General features: G+C 42.6%; 1 protein-coding gene across 2 annotated transcripts in view; it reads left to right on the top strand.

Annotated features, from left to right (window-relative positions):
• The window catches only part of strn (striatin, calmodulin binding protein), a 48,610-nt gene continuing 33,923 nt past the window's right edge, over positions 1-14,687 (top strand). For both annotated transcript variants that reach the window (XM_074696107.1, XM_074696115.1), the window contains exon 1: positions 1-340. In XM_074696107.1, coding sequence (XP_074552208.1) covers positions 125-340 — 216 coding nt within the window. In that variant the 5' untranslated portion in view covers positions 1-124. The remainder of the gene's footprint in view (positions 341-14,687) is intronic.

Here is a 14,687-nt window from a genome sequence, read left to right on the forward strand (position 1 = left end):
GACAGGAGTTGAGCGGGCCAGGAGATAGGACTGTTGATGGACTATTTTTCCCTGTTGAGGATTTTTCACCGACTCGGTTGAGGGAACCGGACCGAACCAGAAGCCACATCGCCCCGGTCCGGCCATGGACGAGCAGGCGGGCCCCGGTGTCTTCTTCAACAACAACTCGGGGCTGCCCGGCGCTGGGAATATCAAAGCTCCGCAGACTGGGGACCTTGGCGGAGGAGAGGCGGCCCGGGCTCAGTACAACATCCCGGGGATCTTACACTTTCTCCAGCATGAGTGGGCCCGGTTCGAGGTGGAGAGGGCGCAGTGGGAGGTGGAGCGAGCCGAGCTGCAGGTGAGCGCCAGCAGTCATTGGGGTTTCCATTATCGGACAGTGTATTGTTGGCTAGCTAACCGTCCTGGATGATGTGAACGAGGCGCCGAACCTCCTTGGAATAGATGAGACTTTACAGATTAACCGCACATTTATGAACATGTATGCATTATAAAGGGGAATTATTAAATTAAAAATATTAGGACATTACCTCTGAGTGGTTCGTCTTAAAAATAATCCAATAATCTGCACAATTTGTGAGATTATTTGCACTATTACTGGAGCTTCACGCTGTTTGCTGCTGTCGTCTACCGCGTATGTTTGACTGTTCAAGGAGTGACGCACATTCTTTGTGAAATGTGAAGTTGTGTTTTAACACGATGTGCATTCCTTATTATTGTAAAGCCGAAATAAAAAGCGCATTAATCTAGACAGTGAACATGTATAAATTACTGTTCACGAGCTTTATAACCCAGTATAATCCAAAACGTCATAGAATTACGTAATATTTAAATAGGAGTTTTGTCAGTGTTGTCTTCTGTCATGTTCCTGCGCTTCTCGCTAACCAGGTTAGCTGTGGTTGAGATTCACGACACATCAGATGATCCTCTGTGGAGTTTTATGACATGTTCATGTTGGATCATACATGTATAACACAGCAGGTCTGTGTCGGTAAGTTGCTGATGCAGCGCAGAAAACCCTACGAGTGACATCCATTTACCCTCCAGCCTGTCAGTGCGGTGGTATTTTCCCCTCGTCTCGCTTTTATTGTCAGCAGCTGACCCACACAAAGCCATCAGGGACCATCCAGATCAATATGATCTCCCTGAATGTCACACTGTGTCCGAGAATGGGTGCACAGGCTGTGTTAATGTGGTGCGTGATCTAGGTGAGTCATTAACCGTGGGCGTGCAGGTGTAAAAGCTGTAACTTTATACGAGGAGAGGAGCTGCGGGTGTCCAAAACCAGGAAGAGGTGGATTCACTGCTTCAGAAAGCATCAAAAACCACATTTCTGTGATCCTCTTCTGCTCACACAGTCTCATCATGACTTAACGCTATGCACAACAAACACTGCTTGTGGGGGGTCTCAGTTTCAATGTAAATAGTAAGTTTTTAATAATTGTAGTATTATGTCTTTAAATTGACCTGTTTTTAGTTGATTCATTACATCACTCATTGCAACATTCATTCATTTAACAGTCAGTCTCAGTTTCACTGTAAATTATCTGCTATATGAGTTGATAGTGAAGTAAAACTCACCCTTCAGGACATGCCCATATATCTGTCTCTGTATGAGTCTCAGTTTCACTGTAAATACTCAGTTACAGAGATTGAAAGACAGTGATAATATGAACTTGTTGGTGTAAGGGTTACTTCCTTCCTCTATTTCATGTTTCTAGATCCATCCAGAAAAAATTCCAAGGTCCCTCAAAACAGCAAGGAAGTCTAGATCACTACGATTAAGACATATCTTCTCAGGATCTCCAAAAAATGACAATTTTAAGATGTTGAGAAAGTTTCTTGATTTCCAGTTAAGATCTACAGGATTGTTGAAAAGTTCTGCGGATCTCGAAAAAAGCTTTAGCGTCTCTCTAGATCATAAGGGTTTCTCTAGCCTCCTGAAAAAAAAATCTCAGTCTTTTGAGGACGTGGGATCTTGGATCCTTGAGATCTAGAGAAAGCTTCCCCTGATCTCAGAAATGTTACTCTGTATCTTGAAAAAGCTTGTCAGGTCTCCAAAAGTTTTTCCCTGCGTCTCTTAAGAGACTTGTCCAGGATCTTTGGGGATCCTCAGGAACTTTCAAAAGCTTTGAGTAACTTTCTCAAGAACCTGTAAGATTTATTCATCGTTTTCTGAGGATCTCAAGACAATTTTTCAAGACCCAGAGTAACTTTTCAAGACTGAGGAACTTCCACAACTTCTTTAATTTCTAAGGATATCAAGAGATTTTTTTTTCCAGAATCTAGAAAGCTCGAAGGATAAAGTTATAAATTGGAGATCCCGAGATCTTTTTTTAATTATCATTATTTTTATCTAGACACACTCAAAGATCCAGAGTAACTTCCTCAGGATCCTGAGACAATTCCACGGTGTCTCAGAGCACTTCAAGAACATTTCTCAGGCTCCCTGGAAGGGTTTTTTGGAATCACAAAGTTTTCAGGATCTCAGAAAACTTTCTCAACCTCTTGTTTTTCAGAGGATCTCAAGGCAGGTTTTTCAGGACTTAGATAAAGTTTCTCTAGATTTTGCGTAACTTTCCTTAATCTCATTGTTGCTCAGCATCATCAGAGTTTTTCAGGATGTTGAGAAAGTTCTCATGGATCAAGACGGTGACTCAGAGACTGAATTGTCTTTAGGTCTCAGTTTCATTGTAAATAGCAAGGTCAGCAGAGGTTTCTTTTCTCTGTGACGAACTCTGTGAACTCTGTGACGTTAAATCTCTGCGTCGCCAAAAGTTCGTCCCTCCTTTTTCCTCGTACAGCCTTGTGCTCCTGGACGTTTCCCTCCGTGTGACATCGCTCTGCCCGTGTTTTAACGGTGCTGGATCTTTTTCCTTCACCCTCTTGAGAAGCAGCGTTCAGTCTTATGAAACAACGTCCCTCACTCTCTCTGTTACATAAGACAGACTCATCCTCCGACCTGAGCTCTGATGACACAGCCTCCATAAAGGGAATCACTTCCTGCATCATTTACCTTTACTACAACCTAGCAGCCAATCACAGAGCAGCATCCTCCACAGTGGCATGCACAGATGTTTAAAGGGCAGGGGCGTTAAGGAAAAGAAAAGTTATGTTTGTTTTTTTCACTTTCCTTCCCGTTGACTCGGAGCTGACCGGAGCGGCCGTCTGACCGAGGCTGGAAACCAATTCCTGCTGTAAATCCATTCGTACTGCTGCTGCTGCTGCAGACGGAGAGCGTGTCATTACACAAAGACTCTGCGAGGAAGAGGAAGAGGAAGAGGAAGAGGAAGGGGAAGGGGAAGGGGAAATCCTGGCACTCGAGATGAGAGAGATTACTGTACAAGGAAAACAAAGAAACGTCATGTGTGAGAAAGTTTCATCAGCTTGAGGACAACCCTCGTGGAAATTAGTCAGGAGGGAGAAGTAGAGGGAGGAAGGTGTTTAGGATTCATCATCATCATCATCATCATCATCATCATCATCATCATCATCTCTCCGTGACATTTATTTGTTTACCTGCTGAAACAGAAACCTCTGACTGTTTCTCCTCTTGAATTCTGGGTAAATCTCCAAACAACTACCGCTCAATTACACCCTAATGTTAAAATGAGTTATTCTAGCCCTGGAGGAGAGTGTGTGAGTGTGTGTTGGTGTGTGTGTTGGGGTGTGTTGGTGTGTGTGTTGGGGTCTGCAGGGATGCGACTTTGAGGTGAAGTCATGCGTGAGCTGTGTGTGCGTTTCCACACTCATCTCTCCGGTTGAGGAGGATGTTTGCCGCTCTGCTTCCTTCCTCTCTGGCCGCTGCTAAAAATACACAATACACACTCCAACGCTAACACACACACACACACACACACACACACACACACACACACACACACACACACAGGGGGGGGGTTGAAAATGATCTCCCAGGGCATCCTTATGAATCACATCCAGAGAATCGTCTTTCTGCAGGATTCATTTTCCTCGCAGTGAAACGTCTGTTTGTTAAAGCAGTAAAGAAAACACTGACTGAGATGGAAACAAACATAATCCTGAGCTCTGTCAGCCTCAGGTGAGAACAGGTAGGACTGTAAACTGATTCTCACTCTGTTCCCTCAGGGCCTTTGCTGCTACTCTCACCACCTTGGCTTTTCATGTTTGCAAAAAAAATATGTACAACCTCCTCAGCATGACTTTTAATGTCTGAAAGAGACAGAAGCTGTGCCTCTACCAACGGACTTTCTGTATATCAATTACAGAGGGGAAGGTGTGCTCTCCCTGCCTCAGACTGTCTCAAAATCAATGACAGAGGGAAGGTGTGCTCTCCCTGCCTCAGACTGTCTCAAAATCAATGACAGAGGGAAGGTGTGCTCTCCCTGCCTCAGACTGTCTTAAAATCAATGACAGTGGAAAGGTGTGCTCTCCCTGCCCCAGACTGTCTTTCTATCAGTGAGAGTGGGAAGGTGTGCTCTCCCTGCCTCAGACTGTCTGTAAATCAATGACAGTGAAAAGGTGTGCTCTCCCTGCCCCAGACTGTCTTTCTATCAGTGACAGTGGGAAGGTGTGCTCTCCCTGCCCCAGACTGTCTTTATATCAGTGACATTGGGAAGTTGCTCTCCCTGCCTCAGACTGTCTTTTAATCAATGACAGAGGGAAGGTGTGCTCTCTCTGCCCCAGACTGTCTTTATATCAGTGACAGTGGGAAGATGTGCTCTCCCTGCCCCAGACTGTCTTTATATCAGTAACAGCGGGAAGGTGTGCTCTTCATGCCTCAGACTGTCCGTTAATTAATGACAGAGGGAAGGTGTGCTCTCTCTGCCTCAGCCTTTCCGTTTATCAGTGACAGAGGAAAGGTGTGCTCTCCCTGCCTCAGACTGTCTATTAATCAATGACAGAGGGAAGGTGTGCTCTCCCTGCCTCAGACTGTCTATATATTAGCGACAGAGGGAAGGTGTGCTCTCCCTGCCCCAGACTATCTGTATATTATTGACAGAGGAAGGGTGTGCTCTCCCTGCCCCAGACTGCCCTAAATCAATGACAGAGAGAAATATTGCTCTCCCTGCCCCACAGTGTGTTTAGATAAAAGAGTAAAATTATGAATTAATGGGAAGTTGACTTTCCCCAGCTCAGTCTGTCAGGTGTACAAAAGAGAATCAGCTGATTTACCTGTGATACGACATCATGCCAGACAGGTCCACGGTGTGCTCGCTCTGCACTGATGACAGCATGGAAATCCAAAAACAAACAGCTGCATGAAGGTCTTCTTTCTGCTTCACATTTCTCACTGATGACATGATGTCCTCACACACACACACACACACACACACACACACACACACACACACACACACACACACACACACACACACACACACAGAGGCAGATGTGTGTGGTGTGTTGACAGTCTGACACATTGTTCACATTCCTCCACACCTTGTTTGTGCAGCCTGTGCATGCTTTAGGCAGCACACACACACACACTCATACACACACACTCACAATATACACACATACACACACACACACACACACACACACACACACACACACACACACACACACACACACACACACACACACACACACACACACACACACACACACACACAGTCAGTGTTAGGCCTGATTTAATGTGCAGTATGTGGCGCTGTGTTAGTGCATTATTTCATGATGTGCTCACTGTGCAGCAGCAAAACTTCCATCATTGTCCTCTGCTCATTTACCAACTGTTGTGCCTTAGCCACTCTTTAGAAATATGGGCGACATGCCCCATTCTTTTTCTCTAAAAGTGAAGCCAAATGTCCACACAAATGGTGCTGACATATTTAACAGGTGACACATTTCTAAGCCAAGACCCAAAGGTGGGATTCTAGGATATAGATTTTGAAATCAGAATACTAAAGTTCTGTCTTTGATCTCAGAATTTGAGAACTTTGACTTTAGGATTCCAGAGTTTTTGAATTTCGTCTTTGATCTCAGATATCTAGATTTTATTTCTATTTTCTTTTTTTAATCTCAGGATTCTGGAGATTTGTGTTTGATCTCAGGATCTTAGAACTGTGACTATGATCCCAGAATTCTGAAATCTTCTCTTTGATTTCAGAATTTTGGAACTAAAAGTTTCATCTCAGAAATCAAAAGTTGTTTTTGATCCTAGAATTCTGGAACTTTGAATTTAATATCAGAATTCCAGATCTTTGACCTCAATCCTAGAATTCTAGAACTTTGACTTTGGTCTCGGAATTCTAGAACTGTTATTTTTTCCAGGACTGTAGAGGGTTTTTTGGTATCAAAATTATAAGAATGCTGTCTCTAATACAGGTTTCAGAAAATCTTTAACTGCTCCTTTGAAAATTCTAGAATTCTTTATCAGATCTCAGAATTCCAGGCCCCTGTTCCTGACCCCAGAATTCTGACCTCAGCCTCGGAATTCTAGAGTTCTTCATCTTGAGTTCAGTCTGATCACAGAATTCCAGAAATTATATTTCTCTAGATTTGATCTCACAGCTCTAGAATTCTGTTTCCAGAAATTTGAATTTCTTTCCTAAATTTTGGAATTCCAAGACAAATGTCAACATTTAGAGGAAAAGCCACCTCTCCTCTAAATGATTTGGAAATGTGTCTTTTTGAAATGTCTCTACCTGGGAAATACGACGACCAATGGGAAAGCTTTAACCAGATTGTTGCGCCGTCTTCTGGATATAACATATCGTGATGATTTAGCACTTCTTCCTGTATTTTCACCTGTCGTATCAGTCACTCAGGAGTAACAGAGGGAGTTTTTTAGAGGAGGAGTCTGATGGCTGGGTTTCATCGTGGTCTCAGTGTGTGTGGGAGTCGTGGTCGTCTCACCTGAACAGTCACAGGTGACATCAGCTGTTTGGCTCCCGTCACTCCTCAGACTCTGAGTCCAGGTCTCTGCAGAAGTGTCCCAGAGTCTGGGAGCAGCCGTGCTCCAGCGTCTTTGTCCCTGAATAATGCAGCTGCAGGCCTGTTCGGAGCGGCTTCATGCATGAGAGAGGACGAGGAGTTTGAGAGTGTCTTATGTAAGCAGCCAACCTGCCGCTCTGACAGAAACACTTCCTGCCGCTCTCTGAGCATCAGAGAGGACATAACCAGACCCCACAGCCTCCATCTTCCTCTCCTCCCTCCTCCTCCTCCTCCTCTTCACTCTGGGTCCTTTCGTCTGTCTGTGGGAAGCCGCCCTATAAGGAAAGGCATGCACACCTGCTTGTTTTTCAGACGGCGTCCGCTCAGAGGCGAATGCCACCCTGAGCCACGCCTCAGCGCCGTACCCAGGCTTTGTTTAACCAGGCCAGCCGCCAACGTTCCCCCGAACACGCTTCTCTCAGCCTGACACCAACCTGTAGGCAGGACAGACCGAGGCCTGCAGATGTTAGGGACGTGGAAACACCGAGAACAGGCGCCAGAACAGGTGGACAGAGAAACCGCTGTGTGACCTCCTGTTTACAGTGAAGCTCAGACTCACCACAGACACAGGAATGACAGGTGAGCCCTCAGGAGGAAGTGACCTCTGAGTGCTCAGAGTGAGAGGCTGAGGGTTAGCATGAAGTGTCTATTGCTTACACACACACACACACACACACACACACACACACACACACGCGCGCAGTGCAGCAGCAATGTGAGGTGAAAATTCCTAATGTCTCCTGCTCTCTGCACACACTCGTTTGACACAATACACCCACACACTCTGACACACACTCACACACACATACTTTTAGCAGTGCGTTTAAGGACTGCCAAGATTTCTCTCTCACACACACACACACACACACACACACACGCACACACACACACACACACACACACACACACACACACAGAACCAGTGGAGTGTGTAAGTGTCAAGCGTAGGTGGTATTTATGGAGGAACACAAACACACAGATGCACAGTGAATTCATGGAGTGTGTGTGAGTGTGTGTGTGAGTGTGTGTGTGAGTGTGAGTCAGATGTGCAGGGATGTCCGCCTGCCTCACACTCTGAGGATAACGTGTGTGTGTGTTTAGTGACCTGCTCAGGTAACAGTGGGGAAGGTGTGGGGTAATAACAGCCGTCGCTCAGTCACAGGTTTCTGCTCAGAGCGCGAGTGCAGTTCCTCTGGTGTCCTCTAGAGGCTGGCACCAAAAGCCATGAGTCCACATGAGACCCCATGAAAAACACAATCTAACTCTACAAAAAAAACGTGATTAATTGACTAATCAAAAAATAATCGATAGATTAGTCGACTTTAAAAATAATTGTTAGTTGCAGCCCTATTGGACTGTAAGAGTAAACAGACTTGCCTTTTTGTTTTTTATAATTTTATTCTATATTTTGCATTTTGCTGTGCAAAACAGTGTTGTTTAATTTAGGGATGCATGATATTATTGGCACAATGTCGGTATCGGCTGATAAAAGCTTAAAAACATGTTTATCGGTATCTGCAGATATGAAAATTTCTGCCGATATGCACAGCTGATAAGGTGCTATTCAGTTTAGGATTATTATTATTTTCCATCTGAAAAATAAGCTCCTTAAATAAAATGTAGCACTTCATTTATTTGCACTGCAGAGCTCTGTGTCTGTCACCAGGTTGTTACAGTAGCTCTAAAATAATCAAATGCAACTTGGTTATGTTTAAAAATGCATTGTACATTTAAAGTTCATGTGATCTAAAGAAATTATTTTTCTGTATTTCAATACTGAATGTCTTGAGTTTGAAAAAATAATACATTTCTTATTTATGGTAAAATCAAATGTTTTCTGTCTTGTTTTATGTGTGTTTCTTAAACAAATAAGACCGTCACAATAAGAGTAACATATAAATTCCAGTACAGGATAGCCTTAACTTTCTTTACATTAAAAAAAACAAACAAACTTGTGATTATCGATATCAGTATCAGCCAAAAGGGGTTTCGATATATCGGCATATCGGATATCGGCAGAAGTCCAATATGGTGCATCCCTAGTTTAATTAGCTCTGTTATGAGAGAGATCGTTTTGGCATTTATTTGGGATACATTATGGTTTTGAAATAATTGAACAACAGAAAAATAATTGTGAGACTAATCGTCCAATTAATCGTTAGATTAGCCGATTAATCGATAAAATAATCGCCCGATTAATTGTTATAAAAATAATTGTTTACCCCCAGCCCTAGTCTTTGGGCAGTGGGAAGTTTTGACCATAGGAACTTTCCCCAGATCTACGCTCATTTCCACCGTCAGAAAAGGATCTAACTATAGTAATGGGGATAGATTGACCCCTGGAAACAAGCCTACCTGGGGAAGTAGTCAGGGTCCTTGAAAAGTCTTAAAAGGCATTGAATTCATAATTCTAAAAATAAGGCCTGAATTGGCATTAAAAAGTCTTAAATCCAAATTTCAAAAGTCTTAAAAATTTGAACACATTGGTTACATTTATGTTAGTTTGAAGTAAAAAAAATTAAGTAACATTTATCTATTTTTCTAAATAATTTCCTGATTTACTCTCGTGGTAACATTGTGTAATCACAATAGTGGAACTAACAAAACAGTGATGTGGTTGCACCAGGAACTTTAAAAGCAGATGCATGTCTTGGTTCTACCTAGGGTGGCTGGAGAGAGAAAAAAATGAGGAAAAATTGGCAAAAGAAAATCCAAAAGTGGCTTAGGAAAATTGATTATGGCAGCAAAATTGAGAATTAAATTTGACATTAAATTTCAAAAACCATGTAAAAATTCAAAAAATGGTTGTGACAGTGGCCAAAAAAGATGAATGGGGGCAAAGCATTAAGTTGTAAAAATGGGGTTAAGAAAGGCTAAAAGTGATGCTTTTTGTAAAATAAACACTGGGTTAAAATTGCCTCTAACCCAGGTAATTCATGTGGTGTTTTTGCTTGTTAGTTTTGTTTCAATTGTGGTTTGTTGTCGACTTGTTTTTAAATTTGATTTCCAACGCCATTAAAAAATTCTTAAAAAGTCTTAAATTTAACTTGCCTTGAGCTGTAGGAACCCTGGTAGTACTTTCCAGAGCTCCATGGACTTTGGGGGCGGAGCCTGCAAGTCTGGAAACATTTTAAAAGGAACCAACAGTTCCTGGCTGAAACACAGCTGTAGTAACTTCCACGTTCAGACCCTGATTCCTCCTGTTTCTGTGTTTTTTAAAGTTTGAGTCAACATTTCTGTCACTGCCTGACTTTGAGTTTGAGCCTTTTTGTCACTGGTACGTACAAGTCCTTTCAGGGCTAAAGCAGAAATCCTTTCAAGGAAGTCTACGTTAGGGCTGCACGATTATCGCAATCGCAATCGCAATCGCAATGTCAACACATGCAATTCAGATTTTTCTCCATGATAACCAAGCAAATCTGTAGACTCATCATGACACAACCTTTTTTATTAAATCGCAAGCACAATCGCAATCGCAATATTTTCCACCTAATCGCAAATCGCACCTTTTCCCCAAATCGTGCAGCTCTAGTCTACGTTCAGGCATGAGAAGAGAAGGAGACAGTTTTTATTCAAACAAGCTCGATGTAAGAGAAGGCCTGGTGGACGCAACGACTTTTCAGTCCTGGAGGATCACTTCAAGTCCAGGCCAAGTCACCTTGACTTGATACCTGATGTGTTTGGAGTCAGGATGCTGGTCATGCCTTGAGAGAAGGTTTTGTTTGACCCAGGACGTCATCTTTCTTGGTCTTGAACCTCTTGACAAACCTTCATTTTTCCAGCACGTCTGCGTTGATGACGGCGTTTCTCTTTAGAGTTTGGCGAAGACTTCCTTCATGTTCTCCATCTCCACCCCTTCGGGCATCACACTGCCCTCATCTAAGTCTCGCAGGAGCAAACGTGTCGCCACACTTCCTCGGGCAGAAGAAGCGAGTGGTTAAGGAGCTTCGTCACGCCGCCACCATCCCTCTCCGTCTTCCCTTCCCCCCTCCGCCAATCTCTGCCTCTTCTTGATCTCGCTCCTCCGGGCATCACATCACAAGGCTTCCCATCATCCCTCTGTCTCATTTACACCTCCCATCCTCCCATCCTCCCACCCTCCCTTCCTCCTATCCTCCCATCCTCCCACCCTCCCATCCCAGATTGGTGTGATCAGATGAGCCAGGAGTGATTTGCGTAGTGGAAAGAGGAGCTCAGGTTTTTAGGAAACAGCTCGTTCAGTTTTTTTACTGACCCACACATCTGATCCTGGATACAGAGACAGAGGGTCAGGGTTGGTCCAAACCGTCTGTCTCCTTCCCAAAGTGGGGATCCAGACTCCATCAGACCGACCCCCCTTCCTCTCGTCTCTCTGCGTCTCCTCCTCTCCTCCTCTCGACTCCCTGGAAGTCTAATCCCCTCTCTGCTCCAGATTTAAGCGGCGGGAAATCCCCCTCCCACAGGGCTCCTCTTTGTGTCCCCAAACATCGTCTGCTGCGGTGCTGATGTGACGTCACTCCTCAGGCGTATTACAGGTTTCAGGGCGGGGCGGCGGGGATATGAACGGTGGTTAAATGAGGTAACGGAGGCTCAGACGACTGTTCAGGAGAAGGAAACGACTTTCTATGACCTTCAAGGGACAAAAGAGTTTGAGAAACAAAGACTTAAAGACTTCCTGTCCGTTTCCACCAGGATTTAGACTCAGAAACTTCTGGAGAGGACTTCACGCTCTGCTGGCGATGGTTCAGGTTAAAGTATGATTCATACAAAGAGCACGTCAAAAGCTTCACAAAACCGCAACTTCAGCAGCACAGAGAGAAATATGAAAACATGAATTCATAAGCCATTCATTAAATATCATCATCAGGAAAGGAAGAAATAAAACTAACTACAATATTTCATTGACTCCGTTTGTTAAAGGCAAAGACAACAAAAGGAAGGAGAAAAAATAAAGAAAAGATTTTAGAGAAAGGGATAAAAGAAGGGAAAAGATATCAAGGATAAAGAGAGGGAAAAAAAAGAAAAAGCAGAAAAAAAATCTGAAAAAGTTCGACAAAATAGAAAACAGAAGAGAATAAGAAAAAAGGTAGGAAATAAAAAAGTTTTTGTTAAAAAAGGAGAAAATATGATAAGGAAAAAAAAAAGGGGAATTGTAAAAATAAATTAATAAATAAAACTTAAAATAATTTAAAATGTAATTAAAAGAAATAATGGGGAAAGAACCCTAGGAATTAAAAGAGAAAAAAAGTAAGAACGTAAAAGGAAAACAGAAGACCACAATCAAAATTGAAAGGAGAAAAAACAAAAAAAAAGTGAAGGAAAAAAATATCAAAGGTGTGAAATGGTAAAAGTGATAAAAAAAAGGTTAAAAAAAAAAGAAAGAAAATACAAAATGTGACAAAAAAGGAAAAGGGACTAAAGAACATTTAAAAAAGGAAAAAGACAAAAAAAATTAAAAATTAAAAAAATTAGAGAAAATATAAAAGGACAAAAAAGATATAAAAAGACTAAACAAAAATAAATAAAAAAGTATAAAAAAGTAAAAAACAAAGATTTAAAAAATCAGAAAGAAGAAAATAGAGAAAATAAGAAAAACAAAATATTTAGAGTGAAAAAAAAGAAAAAAAAATTTAAAAAAAATGTGTTAGACCCTGTTGCCTGACCCGTCAAAAAAAGACAAAAAATATATTTTTTTAAGCTGAGAAGTTCATCCATCGTAAAAAAAGAAAATATTTCTTTGTCATTTTCTCTATTTATTATTATTTTATTGTATATTTGATAAAATTGGGTAGTTTCATTAACTGTTTAGAAAAGTTTTTAGCACATATGCATTCTTCAGATGCAGAAAATGCTTGATTAAAATATTGTGTAAATGTTAGACGCTGTTCTCACCACATCATGAAAATGAGCAAACGATCAGGAAACTGTTCATGGTGATGCTGGGACAGAGATCTGTCAGACTCATGAACCTGTGAGGCCTTCAGCCCTCCATGATGACGTGATGCGTGTGTAAATCTCAGCGCAGAGATTATAAACTCAGATTGAAGCCGTCGTGTAGATTTGTGTCCTGATCAGCTGTTTGCTCTCCCACGTTTCCTCTCCTGCAGGACGCAGCGCTTGTTTCCTCCTCACAGGATCCCAGAGGTGAATAAACCGGCTCCTCGGCGTGCGCGTGGAGCTGTGTGGGAGCGCCTGGAGCTGGAGCCCGAGCTGGAGCGTAGTGGATATTGATTTTTAGACGGCAGTAAAATCTGTGGGAGGAGAGTTTGTTTTTCATAACGTGGTCACAGAACAAGCTCTCAAACTCAAACACTCTCTGTCACTTTTTCATTTGTCACAAACTAAGAGCTGCTGTAACTCCAGTCAGACCTCGCTTCACTGGTTTACGTAACCTGTCATGAATCTTTAAACCTGCTCTGAGGAGTTTTTTTTTCGACCCAACAAACTCCTCTCCCTCATCAGCCTGTATGAGGAGGAAATGTCCTTTAGATTCACTGAATCATCAATCCATTCACGTTATTCCTGTTCATTAGCATCACTCGCTCCCGTCACCAACGGACGAGACTCAGACCCTGGAAAAACAGCGTTTCCTGCCTGAGTTTTTAAAGATGAACTCCCTGAACGCATTCAGAGAGGTCTGTGGAGAAGAAATGAGGACGTAGTTAAATATGGAGGCTGCTGCATGTGATGTTATCCAGCAGAGGAGAGCAGAGCTGGACGTTTCCTCCCGTCTGAGCGGCGTTTCCCTGATTGAGGCCAGCTGACAGTTTTTAATCCCCCTCAGGCCTGTAATCCCCGTTATCTTAAAGAAACACCAGTCTGACACTTCCTCTGTGTGATCAGCGGCTCGGGGAGGAAGAGCGCAGATCAAACATGATTATCAGGATGAAGAGTTCACTTTCCACAGATTGACCTCCGAGCTGCTGCGTTCAACACCCAACAACTGTTTCAGGGAGTTGAACAACGACGCTATCTGCAGCTCTCTGCTGTTCATCATGTTTCTGTCTGTCTCCGGTCACCGCAAACAAACACCGACAGAAGCAAATGAAATCATCACAGCATGAGAGGTCAGAGTAAAGGAGCAATGAAAGTGAGAATGATGCACGCTGCTGTCACTTCTAACGTGCTACTCATTTACTTCTGCCGCCAGTTCACCAGATCCATCCACGCCGCCTGGAGTCCTTCATGTTGGGCTGTAAAACCTCAAACCTGTTGAGTCCTGGTCACAAACACCAAAACACACATGCAAAAACACCACACAAGGCACACAAACAACACAACATAAATGGAAACACCATAACACACATGAGAGAGTGACAACAAAAATGCGAATCAAAGCCCAGCTGTTGATAAACAAGCATTAAAGTGCTCTTTCTTGAGCCTAGATGAGCGTAAAACCCCCTTTTCTGGAGTGCAAACATGCATTTGAGTGTCTTCAGTGTCTTTTCTGGAGCCAAAAATGTGTGTTATGGTGCCTTTTCAAGAGCTGAAACGTGTGTGTGTGTGCTAAACCCTTTCTGGAGCCTAAACATGTGTGAAAGTGACCTTTCTAGAACACACACACACAAAAAAAAAGAAAGAGAGATGTGCATTCTAGAGCCTTTTCTGGAGCAAAAAAAAAAAAATAGAGTAACAATTCTATTTTTTTTTCTTTGTTTAAAATTGTGTTACAGTGCCTTTTCTAGAGCTTAAAAGCACGTGTTTTTAGAGCCTTTTCTGGAGCAAAGAAAAAAGGAAAAAATCTTAAAAAAAAAGAAAATAAAAACAATGCTAAAAAATTGTACTACAGT

The sequence above is a fragment of the Halichoeres trimaculatus genome, unplaced genomic scaffold (assembly GCF_033239565.1).
Source record: "Halichoeres trimaculatus isolate MK-OKI-2021-1 unplaced genomic scaffold, fHalTri1.1 fHalTri1_scaffold_2, whole genome shotgun sequence".
In the NCBI taxonomy this organism is placed as follows: Eukaryota; Metazoa; Chordata; class Actinopteri; order Labriformes; family Labridae; genus Halichoeres; species Halichoeres trimaculatus.